General features: G+C 43.4%; 1 protein-coding gene across 3 annotated transcripts in view; it reads right to left on the bottom strand.

Moving 5' to 3' along the window:
* The window catches only part of LOC145361787 (synaptotagmin-1-like), a 151388-nt gene that overhangs the window by 30303 nt on the left and 102743 nt on the right, over positions 1-18342 (bottom strand). For all 3 annotated transcript variants that reach the window (XM_080217763.1, XM_080217765.1, XM_080217762.1), the window contains exons 2-3: positions 9666-9878; positions 1415-1596 (exon numbers count right to left, since the gene is read on the bottom strand). In XM_080217763.1, coding sequence (XP_080073889.1) covers positions 1415-1596; positions 9666-9816 — 333 coding nt within the window. In that variant the 5' untranslated portion in view covers positions 9817-9878. The remainder of the gene's footprint in view (positions 1-1414; positions 1597-9665; positions 9879-18342) is intronic.

Below are 18342 nucleotides of genomic sequence, written 5' to 3'. Positions count from 1 at the left end.
AACAGACTCAATAGCAATTTTCAAAAGGGAGTTGGATAAATAGCTGAATGGGGAAAAGAATTACAGAGAAAATGAGCAGATAACTAATTGGATAACTCTATCAATGAGCTGGCACAAGCTGGCCTCCTGTTCTGTATCGTTTTATGATTATATAGACTTGTTTGCTTTGATTTCTCATCTAGTCATTTCAGTAGGTTACATGCAATATGAAGACAAGCATATTCTAGTTCTCTTTAAGTATCTTAAAGGGAAAAAACCAAAACCTTTTTGGGTTAAGGCCTTTTATCAGCATCTGATATACCAATGTGCCTTTCCTCTTCGCAGATTGCTGATTGATCTGCTGTGTGTTTCAAGTATTTATATTTCCAAGTTTAAGCATTTACAAATCAACTTTTTTCTCCTCTTTATGTGCACAATTTATATTCCATTAGAGGGAGGATTTCCACTCCTGTTGTCAGGAGGCAGGAATGGCATGGAGGGCAGAGAATCCCACAGGGGTCCCAAAATGGTTTTTGCATCGGTGGGATTTCCCTGTTCAATTAGCCCCCTCCCCCCACATCCATGGCACGGTGGCACAGTGGTTAGCACTGCTGCCTCACAGCACCAGTGACCCGGGTTCAACTCAGGCTTTGGGTGACTGTGCAGAGTCTGCACATTCTCCTCGTGTCTGTGTGGGTTTCCTCTGGGCGCTCTGGTTTCGTCCCACAGTCTGAAAGACATACTGGTTAGGTGCACTGGCCGTGCTAAGTTCTTCCTCAGTGTACCCAAACAGACTCCAAAGTGTGGCAACTCAAGGATTTTCACAATGACTTCATTGCCGTGATAACGTAAGCCTACTTGTATGTTAATAAATGAACCAATGACATAATAAGAATCCCGACTTCAAAAGAGTGCAGTGCCAGGGGCAGTATCAGGGGGCAGTGCCAGAGTGGGGTTGTGGTCTGTGAGGACAGCTGTTGCGGGAGAAGGAATGGATTGGGTGATGTGGGGGAGGTGGAGTTCTGTGGTGGAGTTAGAAGGGGGGAGTTCTGCAGTAGGGGTGGGGGTTGTGTGAGTGGCAAGAGGGATGTTTCTATTTTTATTCTTTAACATCAGGCATGTTTTACAAGCCCAAGTTGCTGATGGAACAGGCACAGTCAAAGCTTACCCTGCCAGCTTTACAGCATGGGACCTACCCCTTACAATTTTTTTTGCCCATGTTTAAAAATACAGTGGGCAAACCCACCAATGCTGCCAGCGGCCTGCCCTCCCCTTTTCCTGCCCAAGATAACACTGTGTCAATAAAAAAGTCAACATTCTGCCCTTGATTTCCTGTTTTTTCTACTTAGTTTCCTGAGGCAATATTAACAATGAAAACTCAAGGAACCTTACTAAACTTTAGAATTTTCCAGTCCAGCCTCTATTGTTCGCTTACCTTGTCAACATATCTCTTTCCTAGATCTTTCACCTCTTTCATGTTGATTTGAGCTTTGCCCTTGTCTTTCCCTTTCTTTTGTTTCTTCTTCTTGGAGCAGCATTTCTTACAGACACAGAAGCAGCAGCACAGAAGGAGCAGGCAAACGACGATTATTATGGCTGCCAAGGCCCAAGGTGGAACTGTACGAGATGGCAGGGGTGGGGTGCACAAAGTCAAACAAACAAATCAAAGTCATTCACACGCAAAGTAACGATGCAAATTAGGGATATGGAACAACAGCAAATAAATGGAGTTAAGGAAAAGATCTTTGAAAGACTTGTCCGATTAGTTCCATACCCCCTGCTCTCTTCTCACAGCCATTCAAATATTTCCCCAATAAGTGCATGGCCAAACTTACTCTTGAAAGCTATGACAGAATCTGCTTAAATCACACTTTCAGGCAGTGTATAGTGAGTCCTCACTTAAAGTTATAGTTGCAATCCTGAAAATCACAACTTTAAGTGAAACAACTTTATGTGAATCATGGATTCCCATAGGAATCAATATTAAAGCCAGAATTAGGTTCACGTCCAGATAAAACAACATGCAAATTGAAATGCAGTACCATACATTTAAAGGTCTGTGCATTCCTGGCTGAAATAACTTGCAAAATAAAGTACATCACTAAATATATATGAAATATAATATAATAATGTAAATTGTTTAAAACATTACACTCACCTCCCGTGCCGTACCTGGCTCCATCTAGTGGCAATAGTTTGTCAGTGCTGGCAGCAGCTGAAGTAAAAAGTCTCACAACACCAGGTTTAAGTCCAACCAGTTTATTTGATAGTAATCCCACAAGCTTTTGGAAACGGTGTTCCTTCGTCACACCTGACGAAGCTTCCAAAAGCTTGTGGGATTACTATCAAATAAACTGGTTGGACTTAAACCTGGTGCTGTGAGACTTCTTACTGTGTTTACCCCAGTCCAACGCCAGCATCTCTACATCAGCAGCTTAAGTCCCAGGACTGTGAGCATTCACCAACTTCTGCCACAAGATGGAGCCCACAACTTCAATGCAAGTTCAGAAGGGAAACCAGGAGACAGAAAATGAACAACTAAAGAACAGCACCTAGGGACTAAGGTAAGAACAGAGGCCAGGAGGCAAGAGTAGGGGACTGGGAGTTGACAAGACGGGGAGTCAGCAAGAGTGGGATTTGGCAAGGGCGGGAACTGGTAAGACCTGGAGATGGCAACATTGGGAAGTTAGGTGGCATGGGAAGAGGGACTGAGGGCAAGGACAGAAGTACTATGGGAAAGATTACATCAACAGGCAGGCCACACAAGAGGAAGACATTAAAGTAAAACGGGCAACATTAAATGGATATATTGACATTACTTTATGAACATTAAAGTGAAACAGTGTTAAGTGACTTGAAGTTATGTAGGCACTTTCTGTATTCCAGATCAGGACAGCTCATTGAATGAAACAATATTACTCATCGTCTCCAATGGTAGAAGGAGGGAAATTCATTTTGTTGGTTGGGGGATCTAGAACCTGCAGGAGTGGAGTTAAGAAACATTTCTAACACAAAGCATGATTGAAGCTCTTCCAAAGGAGCAATTGATAGTAGATATATTGTTAATTGCAAGTCTGAGATTGACAGATTTTTGTAAACAAAGGTATTAAGCGCATGGTGATAAAGTGGTTAGTGCTCTAACTCACAGTGCCAGGGTTCAAGGTTCGATTCTGGTTCGGGTCACTGTCTGTGTGGAGTTTGTATGTTCTCCCTGTGACTGCCTGGGTTTCCCCCCATGCTCCAAAGATGTGCAGATTAGGTGGATTGGCCATGCTAAATTGTCCCTTAGTGTCCCAATGTGTGTAGATTAGGGGAATTAATGGGGTAAACCCAGCCTAGGTGGGATGCTGTGTCAGAGACTGGGTGCAGACTCGATGGGCCGAATGGCCTCCTGCACTATAGGGATTCTATGATCCCATGATACAGGGCGAAGTCTGGTATTCAGAGTTAGGTTACAGGTCAACCGCGAGCTCACTCACTGTACATCGGAATAGGCTGAAGGAATTCTTGTTGCTATGGTAACCGCAGTATTTTCTATCTAGCCTTTTCCAAGGCAAATGGGTGAAAATTTAGCCTGCCAAAGAACTTGTCATGTATTAGAAACTTTTAATCCCTCCCATTTTCTGCCAATACAATCCCTACTCGTCTCTTCCTCTTCTGAAAGGGTTGACTTTTGACTGACCCGCAAGTCATCAGAGATCCTCACTCAATACAAACCAGAGAATCAAACCTAGGGCCTCGTGGTCTGTGTTCCATGTACAAGGACAGCTGTAATTCTTTAGTGTGTGTCCAGTGAGTGTCATCATCTTGATGCATTATTAGGAGACTGAGTCACTTTCCTTTAACCAGGCACGGACACAAATTTATCCCAACCTCCCAAAGCATCCGGAGATCCTAAATGGAGTGATAAACTAAATTTAGATGCCATCAATTCACATCTTGAATTGCATTTGACGTGCAGTGTATATGTTGTTAAATCTATAAAACGAATAAAGCTGTAAAAGTACAAACCAGTCCTCTAGTGGTGAGATAATAAAAAGTGGAAGTGTATATCATGGCAAGACATTTATGGTTCAGAGAGAGACTATTGTGTCAGGTGTACCACTTTGCTGCAACAATCAAAATATAATTCCCACTTTGGTCTTCTTTTCCCATATCCATATAATTTCTTCCGTTTCAAACACTAATTTGCTGAATTAATGCAATAGTTGGGGGCAGCACAGTGGCACAGCTGGCCCACAGCACCAGAGACCCAGGTTTGATTGACGGCTTGGGTCACTGTGTGGAGTTTGCACGTTCTCCCTGTGTCTGCTCCGGTTTCCTCCCACAGTGCGAAAGACGTGTTGGTTAGGTGCATTGGTTGTGCTAAACTCTCCCTTGGTGTACCCAAACAAGCGTCGGAGTGTGGTGACTAGGGGATTTTCACAGTAACTTAATTGCAGTGTTAATGTAAGCCTACTTGTGACTCGTAAATAAACTTTACTTTAAAGTCTCTGCCTCAATTATTCTTGCTGGCAAAGCATTCATGGCTTTTACAACTGTTGATCTGAAGAAATCTCTCCACAGTTTCTTAATGATGGTTCGAAAATGACCCTTCTTCCACACTCCCCGTGCAGAGAATTCAGATCAATAGTTGTCACCAAACATGTTTTGCTGGGCGGAAGGGCATTCATTCCACACTCTGGAACCATCACCTGTGTTTACTAACATTTAACATGAGTTGATTAGGTTTCAGGTTGGCATCATGCAAAATGACACTAATGCCATGTTTATATTGGAGAAGCACCTTGGGTAGCGGCTCCACAATGCCAGTAAAGGATCCTACTGCTGTGTAGGGCGGCTTGTTTATATTACACAGCTGATTCTAAAACAGCTGGAACAACAGGATAACCAGCTATTTGAAACTGTCTGCAACTGTATGCCAAGTCACTGTACCTTTCCCAGTAGCTGAGGATTTTTTTTTTAATTCATGAGATCTGGGTGTCGTGGCTGGCCAGCATTTATTACCCATCCTAGTTGCCCGAGGACGTTGTGTAGAAGCCAGTAAGCACAAAACCATGCTGATAGTCAACATGGGCAGCCTGCCTACCAGCTAGGGTTGCAAACTCTGACTGGATATTATCCTGGAGGATTCACAGAATCATAGAATCCCTACAATGCAGAAGGAGGCCATTCGGCCCATTGAGTCTGCACCGACAATCCCACCCAGGCCCTAAACCCACAACCCCATACATTTACCCTAGCTAGCTCCCCTGATAATACGGTACAATTTAGCATGGCCAATCCACCTAACCCACACATCTTTGGGCTGTGGGAGGAAACTGGAACACCCAAAAGAAACCCACGCAGACACAGGGCGAACGTGCACTCTCCACACAGACAGTGACCCAAACCGGGAATCAAACCCTGGTGCTGTGAGGCAGCAGTGTTACCACTGTGCCACCGTTATTCATTGGATGATATCCCACCTCCAACTATCACAAGCCACCCCTCCATCACTGACCACCCGATGTATCTATCCTTGCAGCCTACAGCTAATTGGACAGGTTTTTGATTGTCTGATTGAATGATACTTGACTGTTTATTCAAACAGCCCTTTTGCCCATCTCCAATATTTTCATGACTAATAAGCCAAAGTGTTCAAAGAAAACGGAAAAAAACCCTTTTAAAGCCTTTCTCCTGGGTCACCCTAACATAGTGGATGCAACCTTACTGGCCATTCACGCCCCGCTGCCACTGAAAGTGAGGACGGAGAATTTGACACTCAGCCAAATCTCCATTCATGCAGTGGGACCAGAAAATCCCCCCAGTGGCTAGAAGATTCTAGCCTGTGTCTTGGAGATTAATTTTTAATTCCTGGAAACTACAGGGCTATAAATATGTGCAAATACGTATCAGAAAAGTATGAACAGGCTTCAAAAGCCTGAAAGAAGGCTAAGGGGTAACCTAGCAATTAAGAAAGGTTTAATAGAGTTGATACAGAGCGAATAGATGGCATTTTTGCCACTCCCCCCATGGTGTGCTTTGTGGTGGCGGAGACGGCCTGCCATTGGACAGCAGCGGGGATCTTCCAGTCCTGCCACTGTCAATGGGTCTTATCATTGTTTGCACCCTCCAGCGGGGAGGGTGGGGCAGGGGGGATCACCAACAGCAGGATTGGAAGATCCCATCTGTGAGAACGGCTGGAAAACTTTTGGCAATGTTTCCATTTGTGGCGAAAAACATAACCCAAGAGACCATTAATATAGTCACCAGGAAACCCAACTGCGGCCTTCAGAACTTCTTCACCTAAATAATGCTGATGTTGTACAATTCACAACCAATAGGAGTGGTTGCAGTGAATAGTATGGGCACATTTGAGTGGGAGCTAGGCAAGCATATGAGGGGCAAAGGAATAGAGGGTTACAATGAAAGATTTAGATGAAGAAAGGTGGGAGTAAACTCCAGTGGGGCATAAATGCTGGCGTGGACTGTTTGGACTAAATGGAGTCATATATCTATGTTATTCTGGAGATTTGGTAATCTGATCAGCTGTCATAAAATCAATTGCCTGTTCACTTTGGGAGCCAGACAGCCACACAAACTGTCCCATTGGTATTATTTCGATCCTTTGTGGCTTCTTCTTTATATTCCCTTGATGCTGTAGACAGGGTGAAGGAGAGGGAGTTATCTGACATTTCCTGGAATTGATAGTGAACCTGCAGCAGAGTTCATCATTGGCTGCACAGAATAATATATCAGAGTGAGAATTACTTTGTCAACACAAAGAGACACTGACCAGTATTGTTCTTCTGTCTTGTACACATAACCTTGCTTCTAAACTGAGAGCAAGGCAAATAAATGAAGGCTGTCCATTAACCTTCTACCTTAATGTCAAAGTAGATGGACTGTGTCCCTCTCTCAGTCCATTTTGATTACCGTCCGGACATTAATTTTGATGCTTCAGGTTCTTTTTAAGGAACCCATAAACTAAATCTGAATTGGGTACCTCTTGGGTCAGAATTTTCCCGTTCCACCTGCCACGAAAATCATAGTGGGTGGGATACGAGGTCTGTTGACCTCAGGTGGGATCTTATGGCTTTGGGACAGCAGGGTCATAAAATCCGCCCTTAGTGCATTAAAGTTATTTATTGTTGTCACAAGTAGGCTTACATTAACACTGTAATGAAGATACTGTGGAAATCCCCTAGTCATCAGACTCTGGCGCTTGTTCGGGTACACTGAGGGAGAATTTAGCATGGCCAATCCACCTAATTCACACATCTTTCAGACTGTGGGAGGAAACTGGAGCACCCAGAGGAAGCCCATGCAGGCATGGGGAGAGCATGCAGACTCCAAACAGACAGTGACCCAAGTCAGGAATCAAACTCGTTCCCTGCTGCTGTGAGGCAGCAGTGTTAATCTCTGTCCCACCGTGCTGCCCCCATTATGGACCTTTAAACAGTCTGGTATTATGCAATAAATGTGGCATTGTCAGACAGAAGTTCATCTGTCCATCAATTCTCACAATTAATTCCTATTATTATCTCAAAATTCTCAACTTTTCAGTGTCATCAGCTTTCAACATTAAATGATGCAACAGTTAAGACCGCAGTGTAATTTGCCATGTTCTACTTACATTTCCTTGCATGGACTGAAAGGTATAATCCAGAAAGAAAAGAAAATAGTATGAAATAAAAAAGGAAGCAGAAAATAATGATAAGTAAAACAAAAAAAGCTTGGCACATTTTGCAGTCTGGTGCTTCTGGTGTACAGTCTGTGTGACAGGAAGTCAAGCAAAGAATCATAGTTGCTTTTCTGATTTGCATTCCCATCAAGTGAGTTTCTGTGCAGTGAGGGCCCGCTTGTACAATTTACTCCAGAAACTCCACTGGGACCCAACAGACATTCAGTTTATATAGTATGCTAAGAAAATAAGGGCTGAAAAAATTACCTAAAAGATTTTAATATGGAAATAATGTATAGACAGGAACCACCAATGCATTTATAAAAGTTCTCCACATGCTACCCTAGAGTGGGATTGACAGACCAATCAAACTCAGTGATCAGTTACGAGTTAACACTCAGACAAGTCCCACAACGCTCTCTGTAATACTCTTTGACATACCCATACTCAATCCTTGAAAAACTCCACACCACTCACTGTAGTAATCTCCGACATACGCCGGATCACTCACTGCAATCCTTATGTACCCCATACCCCTCACTGTATATCAAAGTCTGATATGCCCTACCCTTCACAAATATCCCACACTCATCACTGTAACACTGTCATATACTCCACATCTCTCACTGCAACACTCTATGATATGCCCCACACCCCTCACTGTAACACTCTAATATACACCACACCCCTCACTGCAACACTCTCATACACTCCACACCTCTCACTGCAACACTCACTGATATGCCCCACACTTCACTGTAACACTCTGATATACACCACACCCCTTCCTATGTCAATCTCTGATACACCACACCCCTCACTATAACCCTCTGATATATGCCACACCCCTCACAGTAACACTCTGATATACCTCACACCCCTCACTGTGTCAATCTCTGATATACACCACACCCCTCACTGTAACAGCCTGATATCCCCCACACTCCTCACTGTGACACTCTGAAATACCCCACACCCCTCATTGTAACACGCTGATATACCCCACACCCCTCACTGTATCAATCTCTAATATACACCACACCCCTCACAGTCACACTCTCTGATATACACCACACCCCTCACAATTAACTCTCTGATATACACCACACCCCTCACAGTAACACTCTCTGCTATACCACACCCTCACTATAACACTCTGATATACACCACATTTCTCACTGTAATGCTCTGATATACTCAACACCCCTCACAGTAACACTCTCTAATAAACCCCACATTCTCACAGTAACACTCTAATATACACCACGCACCTCACAGTAACACTCTCTCAAATACACCACACCTCTCGTAGTAAAACTCTCTGATATACTCAACACCCTCCACAGTAACACTCTCTGATATACTCCACATCCCCCACAGTAGCACTCTGATATACTCAACACCGCTCACAGTAACACTCTGATATACACCAAACCCCTCACAGTAACATTCTTTGATATGACTCACAGCCCTCACTATAATGCTCTGATATATGCCACACCCGACACAGTGACTCTAAAATACACCACACCGCTCACAGTAACACTCTGATATACACCAAACCCCTCACAGTAACATTCTTTGATATGACTCACAGCCCTCACTATAATGCTCTGATATATGCCACACCCGACACAGTGACTCTAAAATACACCACACCCCTCACAGTAACACTCTGATATACACCACACCCCTCACTGTAACACTCTCTCATATGCACCACACCCCTCACAGTAACACTCTCTGATATACACCATACCCCTCACTGTAACACTCTCTCATATACACCACACCCCTCAGAGTAACACTCTCTGATAAATTCCATTCCCCTTACTGTAACACTCGGATATACACCACATCCCTCACTGTGTCAATCTCTGACATACCTGACATCATCCTTACTATTGTCTAAATAACCTAACTTCCTACAATGTAGACATGCTGTACTTCACGGATATCTGATAATTTCACTGTTATGTTTTGTAAACCAAGAATTAAGAAACTGGCAGATGGGACTTACTTGGTATTTTGCTCAGTTCATTCATGAATTTGTTCTTCATGTGTGAGAACACATCATGTTTGCTCGGTGTCTCTGTGACATTGTGACCTGGCTCTGGTTCTGGAGTCACTGTAGCAAGTTGCACTGCTGCTTCCCTACGTGCTGCATTCATTTTTCAGCCTTGAACCGGACAGCTGGGTGTTGATCTTCCAGGTATTGGAGTGAAGTGGTTATCTGAATTGCAAGAGACAAAGAAATACTTGAAAAAAATACATTGACATGTTCCACAAGCAAAGATCTAAAACTGATCTAAAGTCCAAAGATCTAAAATTGCATTGGGCCAACAAATTACCAAGCATGAAGCCTCAGAAAAATAACGACCATCCCCAAAATAAGAGCCATCCTTGGTGTAAACAATCCTTTTCCAGCCTCATTTTAATTCCTGAAGTAAAGTTTATTTATTAGTCACAAGTAAGGCTTACATTAACAGTGCAGTGAAGTTACTGTGAAATTCCTCTAGTTGCCACATTCCGGTCAATACACCTAAACAGCATGTCTTTCAGACTGTGGGGGGAAACCAGAGTACCCAGAGGAAACCCATGCAGACACAGGGAGAATGTGCAAACCCCACACAGACAGTGACCAAGCTGGGAATTGAACCGGGTCCTTGGTGCTGTGAGGCAGCAGTGCTAACCACTGTGTTGTCCCCTTGTATGGTTACCTTAAATTTGTGCTGTCTCTTTACATAAGGTACATAGAATCCCTACAGTATAGAAGGAGGCCATTTGGCCCATTGATTCTGTACTGACCACAATCCCATCCAGTCCCCATTCCTTACTTACTGTCCCATTGACTTTGGAACCAATTATAGTATCATTGAATACTACAGCACAAACCTCGACTTTCTTAGTCCTGCCATGCCTGCTCACCTGCGCAGGCTCCAGTCCCATCACTGTTGATTGCCCCATCTCCAGCCCGATGAGGTTTGGTCCCTCAGTCTCCAGCCCAGTGTGGTTTGGCTTCCTGGGCTCCAATCCCAAATTAACCTCAGTGCTCTCACATACCAATCTTCAGCACACTATTCGCTGCTCCACCGATCAGAGACCATTCTTCTACCTCATTTGCTGATGATATGCTCACAGGTCAGCCTATCATCACCAAATGCAGAGAGAAACAGTCTCTGTTTGGAGGAACAGCTCCAAGCAGAATCTTGCATTAAAACACAGCCGGTTGACAAGAATTCTGAAAACTGCCACCTGGGCCCAGTTCTGACCAAGGGTCATCCAGACTTGAGGCAATGACACTGCTGCCTCATAACGCCAAGGACCCAGATTCGATTCCTGGCTTGGGTCACTGACTGTGCAGAGTCTCCACATTCTCCCTGTGTCTGCATGGGTTTCCTCAGGGTGCTCTGTTTTCCTCCCACAGTCCAAAAGACATGCTGGTTAGAGTGCATTGGCTGTGCTAAATTCTCCCTCAGTATACTCAAACAGGTGCTGGAGTGTGGCAACTAGGGGATTTTCACAGTAACTTCATTGCAGTGCTGATGTAAGCTTACTTGTGACACTAATAAATAAAATAAAACTATTCCGTATCTGTAGATGCTGTCAGACCTGCTGAGTTTTTCCAGCATTTTCTGTTATATTTTCAGATTCCAGTATCCGCAGTTATTTTGCCTTTATCTCAAGAATGGAACCTTCCCTGACAGACACCATGACACTGTTTCGCAGCCAGTTCTCACTCATCATCTGCTCCCAGGGAAATTACAAGGATCCCATTTGGAATTGAATCGTTCAGTTTCATTCATCCCCATTCCATCTGGATGTCACCTCTTCCTTACAGGTCCTAATCCAGGAATGAGAATCCTTGCACATTCATCAGCTTGATATTTGTAGAGGTGTAAAGTGTAGGTCTGCAGATCTTGGGTGTAAACATTGGGATGTTACACACTCAAAGTGTCCCACTGTGAGAGCCTGTGTGTGTGCTAGGAATTTTGTAGGATATATTGACCATTAGTGCTTGCAATCATTCTTATTTTCCCAACCTTTGCCTTGAACTTCTCAGTTGGAGAATATTGGAGGTGTACTTCAAGATCTTTATAGTATACAGGTGTGTTGTGACAGATAAAAGGTTAAGAATCACTGCTCCACATAACTCCTGTTTGGATTTAATACTTACCTTAATTTGTTCTCTGTGGTTGGCCACTTATCCTGCTGCGCTTTTCTGGAAGAACGGAATGTATAACTTGCTCTGCATGCATTTATTCCTTAAAGATTAGCCATGCCTATCCACTGTCATGTAAAGTTCCCCAATCTATTGTAGCCAACTCACCCCTTTGTAGTTCAGAATTAGGATTGGGGCAGCACGGTGGCACAATGGTTAGCACTGCTGCCTCACAGAACCAGGGACCTGGGTTCAATTCTGGCCTCTGACCCTTCATCAGAGCTAAAGATGAAGAAAATAGGACTGATTTATACAACGAGGGTGGGGGGCAGAGGGTGGGGGAGCAGCTGGTGGGGGGGCAGCTGTACTGGACAGAGGGAATGAAAGTGGTGATGATAAAGGCTGAGAAAGGTGCTAAAAGAGTCCATTAAGAGAAAGCAAAGTAATCTGACTGGATTACTTCACTTTCCATCCTAATGAAGATTTCTATCATGGTATTGCCATCCTTCCCTAAAGGGCCCTGAACAACATGATTATTAAAAATCTTTCTCATTGCACAATACCAAATCTATGATAGCCTGTTCCCTCATTGGTACTGGTCTATAAAACCATCTCATTAACACTCCAGGAATTAATTTCCGATAGTATTATTGCTAATTTGGTTTGCCCAGCCTGTAGATTAGAGTCATACATGGTTGCTGTAGCACTCTTGTTCTTATCTCACAAGATTATACTTATGATATAATGCCGTTTCCCACCTTGGAAGCCTATAGAAAACTCCCACTAATGTCTTCCATTTTTTGTTACTTTTTTTAGCTCCATGCAGACTAATCCTACATGTACATTTTCTGAACCAATACCCTTTCTCACTATTGCACTGATTTCATCCTTTATGAACAATGCCACCTCCTTTTCCTTTATGCCTGTCATTCCTAAACATTGAATACCCTCGTACATTTTACCAGTTAATACTCCTGGCACAAGCTGCCCCCAGCTGGAGTTCAGATTGGGAATTTGAGCTCTGAAATTAGCGTACCTGATTTGCAGCCAATACAATTTTCCATCCATAAAATTAATGAACTAATCTCTGCAAACCAGGAGTTGTTAGCATTTGGAAGCGTCGATTGCCTAATGTAGTTAAACAGTGACTCAATTTACGCTCTCAAAGGGAATTGGCTGATGTCTCGATTCAGTGAATTGTGGAATGATATTGACTTAGTTTCAGGCAATAATGGATTTATTCCGAAATCAGGATCTGGAGGACAGAATAGCTGTTCCCATTCCTATGAGTTTGTTGTTTCTTATTATAATGTAAACTTCACAGCAAATCTAAGGTAAATCTAAATTTAACAGCAAGCAAAAGTGACTGTATTTCTTATCTTTAATTCATTCATGGGCACCGCTGACTGGGGCCAGGATTTATTGCCCATCCCTCGTCTCCCTTGAACTGAGTGGCTTGTGAGGCACCTTTCAGAGGCCAATTGAGAGCCTTCCAAATTGCTGTGGCTCTGGAGTCATATACGTAGGCCAGACCAAGTAAGGATGGCAGATTTCCTTTGCTAAAGGGACATAAGTGAACCAGATGGGTTTTTCTGACAATTGACAATGAGTCATCAGTAGATTTTTAAATCCAGATTTTTTTATTGAATTCAAATTCTACTACCTGCCATGGCGGGATTCAAACCCAGGTCCCCTGAAGATTAGCTGAGTTTCTGGATTAATAGTCTATTGATAATACCATAGGCCATTGCCTCCTTAGTTTGCTGACTATGAGCTTTGAATGTATTGAAGATGTGAAAAGCATCATATCACTGTTGTAGATTGTAGAGTTTTTTTTAAGAATTCAAGGGATGGGAGCTTTGCTGGCTAAGCCAGCATATATTGCCCTTGATTTAGAAGGTGATGGACAGCTATCTTCTTGAACTGTGGTGTAGGTGCATCACAGAGCTGTTAGGGAGGGAGCTCCAGGAGTGGCAGCCATGGCTCAGTGGAAGCACTCTGGCCTTTGAATCATGAGACTTGAGAAGGAAATCTATGCTGCTGTTCAGATGCAGTGCTGAATGGTCAGAAGCTCCTTTTGGTAGGGGACATTAAAGTGAGGTCCAGTCTGCCTCTCAGGTCAACATTAGAGTTCTCTTGGTGCTATTTTTAAAAATGACAGGGCAATATTCAACCTCTACCATCATCACTAAAAATAGATCAAAGCAAAATACTGTGGATGCTGGAATCTGAAACCGAAACAGAAAATCTCAGCAGATCTGACAGCCTCTGTGGAGAGGGAATAGAGCTAATGTTTCAAGTCTGGATGACCCCTCGTGACAGCTGAAGACAAGGAAGATCGAGCAAAATTTATATTGTGAGGGTTGGGAGGGCTGTAATTGATAAGAATGACACAGATAAAAAGACAGAGGGAATATAAAAGGTGCTAATAGTGTCCACTAAGGCTCTATTCTCTCTCCTCAGATGCTGTCAGACCTGATGTGATTTTCCAGCATTTCTGTTTTGCTGACCAAAAATAAATAACCTGATTGTAAAATGTTTTGGAATGTACATCCATTTGGTCCCTGACAGGTGGCCTAAATAATATTCTAGGTCCTGTCCTCTGAGATTTCTAATCTAGTATAATAACCAATACACAATGTAACCATATGGAAAATGACTTAATGTCATCATTGGAGTTGCCATGTTTTAAAAATATCCTATCTCTTCCAATAAATGTGAAAGCTATAACACCCATCTGTTTTAACTCTGACTCATTTCTGGCATACAGTGGCAGACATTTTAAGTGAACTTTATTTTTCCTTTCCCTGCCACCTGTCAGAAGCTCGGCTCCCATCTTATCACCTGCCTTCATGCAATGCTCCCTCAGCGACCACGGACATCCAGCTCATAGGGTTTCCTTGGCAACAGTTTCATCCCTGGAGCTGTGGCGCACACCTTAGCTGGGAGGAAAAGGTTGAGCAGGAAGAAGTCAAACGGAAATGAAAAGGTCGCCATGGTATTATCTGCCCAAGTAACCTTTCGTATTCATATTTATACTTCATGTTGAAATCTTTCACAAACACATTTGGCTGCAGTGCAGGCTCCATAGTAACTGCTGCATTTACTGATCACGCAGCTCCATGGTAACTGTTATGCCTGCTGATTAATTTGCACCAAGGTGCAGCTTGGATCGGGATACATACCTGCCAGTGTATTTACCAACTCAGGCCAACGAAGAGTCGTGTGGGCGGGTGGCTGTGTGGTTGAAAGCTAACCTGGTCACCCGCCACCCAGATTGCCAGCCAGACACCCCAGTTTGAAATTGCCCAAGTATGGACAATAAATTGAAATCCCTGGCTTCGAATTCCACCAACAACTGAACAGCATACAAATACGAAGGAGGAGGGGCGATTGCCTAGTGGCATTATCACTAGACTATTAATCCAGAAACTCAGCTAATCTTCTGGGGACCCAGGTTCGAATCCTGCCACAGCAGGTGGTGGAATTTGAATTCATTAAAAGGATCGAATTAAGAATCTATGGATAACCATGAAACCATTGTCGATTGTCGGAAAACCCATCTGGTTCACTAATGTCCTTTAGGGAAGGAAATCTGCTGTCCTTGCCTTATCTGGCCTACATGTGACTCTAGAGCCACAGCAATGTGGTTGACTCTCAACTGCTCTCTGAAAATGGCCAGATGAGATACTCAGTTCAAGGGATGGGCAATAAATGTTGGTCAGACAGCGACACCTATGTCCTATGAATGAACAAAAAAAACTCGCTGTCTGGGTTCACCCATGTCTTTGAATGAGACACTGGGAGATGGCAGTAAATAAGTGTGAGTCATAACCTTTGACACAGAACCGGAAATATCCATGCCATAAAATCTGCCGTATTTACTGATCACATGCCAACTGCACAGTCAGGATTTAATGTAGCTCTGTTTAGAACAGAGAGTCCCAAAGGGGTTGATGTAAGGTCATGATTTTCGGAAGAAGCCTCCTAATAGAGATGATGCAAAAGAATCGAAAGCTCCTGAGACAAAGGGGATAGCAGTAATTGGGCAATAAATTCATTAAACTATAGGACATAAATGGTAGCGATCAGTGCTGGTGATTGGATAGTTGCAACTTGGAAGTAACCTTGGAAGTTAGAGGAGGTACGGCTGACAGGCCATGAGGTGATCATGAAAGCCCAGTTAGAAAACTGTCTCTGGCTGTGATCACTTCACTTAAAAAATACACTGAGGAAGTGAAATGGAGTGAGAGTTGAAAAACAATTGATCAGGGAGGAAGGAGCAGTGCTCCAAAAGCTTGTGACTCCAAATAAACCTGTTGGACTTTTACTTCGTTTTGTACTTGTGCCCACCCCAGTCCAATGCCGGCATCTCCACATCATGGCTCTTTAAGAGGCCTTGATGAATAGTTTCCACCAATACCTCAGGTGATGCTGATGTGTTGTATACACTATTTGGTACTTAGATGGAGAGCCTCAGAACTCTATTGCTGTTCTGACAGAAAAAGAATTGACCTGAAGCCTTAACTCTTGTTTCTCTCTCCAGAGATGCTGATTGACCTGCTGATTATTTCCAGAATATTTTTGTTTTCATTTCCGATTTCCAGCATCCACAATATAAAGTTTTTTTAATGGTCACAAGTAAGCTTACATTACACTGCAATGAAGTTACTGTGAAAATCCCCTAGTCGCCACAGTCCGGCTCCTGTTTGGGCACACTGAGTGAGAATTTAGCATGGCCAATTCACTTAACCTGCACATCTTTGGACTGTGGGCGGAAACCAGTGCACCCGGAGGAAACCCACACAGACATGGGGAAAATCTGTAGACTCCAGACAGTGACCCAAGCCAGGAATCGAACCTAGATCCCTAGAACTGTGAGGCAGCAGTGCTAACTGTTGTGTCACCGTGCTGCTTGGCATACATTTTTTTCAACATCATCTCTGATGGTGGCCACAGTTGTAAATGTTGACAGAGGAAGTCCTAAGCAGATGATGCACAGGTTCAAGGGACTTCAGGCACAGAAGGATTCAGGAACATTTAACTTTACAGAGTATGGTTCATGGCTTGGTGCTAAGCCAATGGATAGGAGAATGAATAGGGGTGCACGGCAGTACAGTGGTTAACACTGCTGCCTCACAGTGCCAGGGACCTGGGTTCGATTCCTGTCTCGGGTCACTGATTGTGTGAAGTTTACACATTCTCCTCATGTCTGTGAGAGTTTTCTCCACATGCTCTGGTTTGCTCTCACATGCTGAAAGACATACGGGTTAGGTGCATTGACCCAAACAAGCGCTGGACTGTGGCGACTAGGGGAATTTCACAGTAACTTCATTGCAGTGTTAATGTAAGTCTTACTTGTGACTTATAAATAAAGTTCTTTTCTTAGAGTATTTGGAAAAAAAACGTTTGGAGGAAGGGCTTCGCCACTGGATGGCCCCAACCAATTATCTTCCTTATCCTGGGGCTGCAAAGGCTAGCTACAGCCTTACAGTCACCCTGGCTAGAAGCAGCTAACTCAGATTAAATTGAGGATGAAGTGTAGCTTAATGGTTGAACACTGTGTCAGGCAGTGCCTGACTCACACAGCCATTTTGGAGCACCTGTAAATGCTTCTAATGAGGGAATCAAAGTTGGATAATCAAAATAATGTATTCTATCACACCTTGACACTTTAGAAGCACACAGCAGTTGTTGTTTTTGGAGTCCTTACCTCTTTTCCATTGAATATTTATATTTTACCGCAAGGATTTATGCATCGCCACAATCAATGGTAGCTGGAGGAATAGAGGGCGTTGTCACTGGTTCAGAGATCTACAGCATTATCATCAGCTGTGACTCAATGGGTAGCACTCATCTCTGTCAGAAAACTATGGGTTCAAGTTCTACTCCACAGACTAGGGCGCAAAATTTAGGCTGGCACTCGTCCTGCAGGTACTGAGGATGTGCTGCACTATTTGGAGGTCACTTTAAGAGATGTTAAACCATGGCTTTACCCATTGCAATAACTCCTCAGAAGCTGGCGTCCCTTCACCAGATTCCCTTTATTCATAAACTTATTGCCGCTCCTAAGAGTGCTTCAGATACAAAGTAAGAATTCAGAGGGTCAGCAGCCCTGACACTCCTCAATATATACACAACTGAGGCTCCCTAATTGGACAGGTAAATCATAACCTCAATCAGGGAGCTCATCCTCCAATCATTGCTTCAATCAAGGAGCTCATACTCTAATCATTACCTCAATCAGGGAGTCATACTCCAGTCATTACCTCAATCAGGGAGCTCATACTCCAATCATTACCTCAATCAGGGAGCTCATACTCCAATCATCACCTCAATCAGGCAGCTTATGCTCCAAGAGGCCAACTTCATGAGTCCTGTTCTCTTAGACAAAGAGAGTTCAGAAAAATGGTAAACAATCACATGGGTAAACATCCCATGTCAATAAAAAGTAATTAGCGCATTGCTGTTTGCAGGAACTGCAATTTTACTGCTGTGTCCCCTACATTACAACAATGAGTGACTACATTTGAAA

Source organism: Carcharhinus amblyrhynchos, chromosome 35 (genome assembly GCF_965287045.1).
Source record: "Carcharhinus amblyrhynchos chromosome 35, sCarAmb.v2.hapA, whole genome shotgun sequence".
Taxonomy (NCBI): Eukaryota; Metazoa; Chordata; class Chondrichthyes; order Carcharhiniformes; family Carcharhinidae; genus Carcharhinus; species Carcharhinus amblyrhynchos.
The sequence above is the reverse complement of the archived record's forward strand: the minus strand, read 5'-3'. Positions and strand labels throughout refer to the sequence as shown.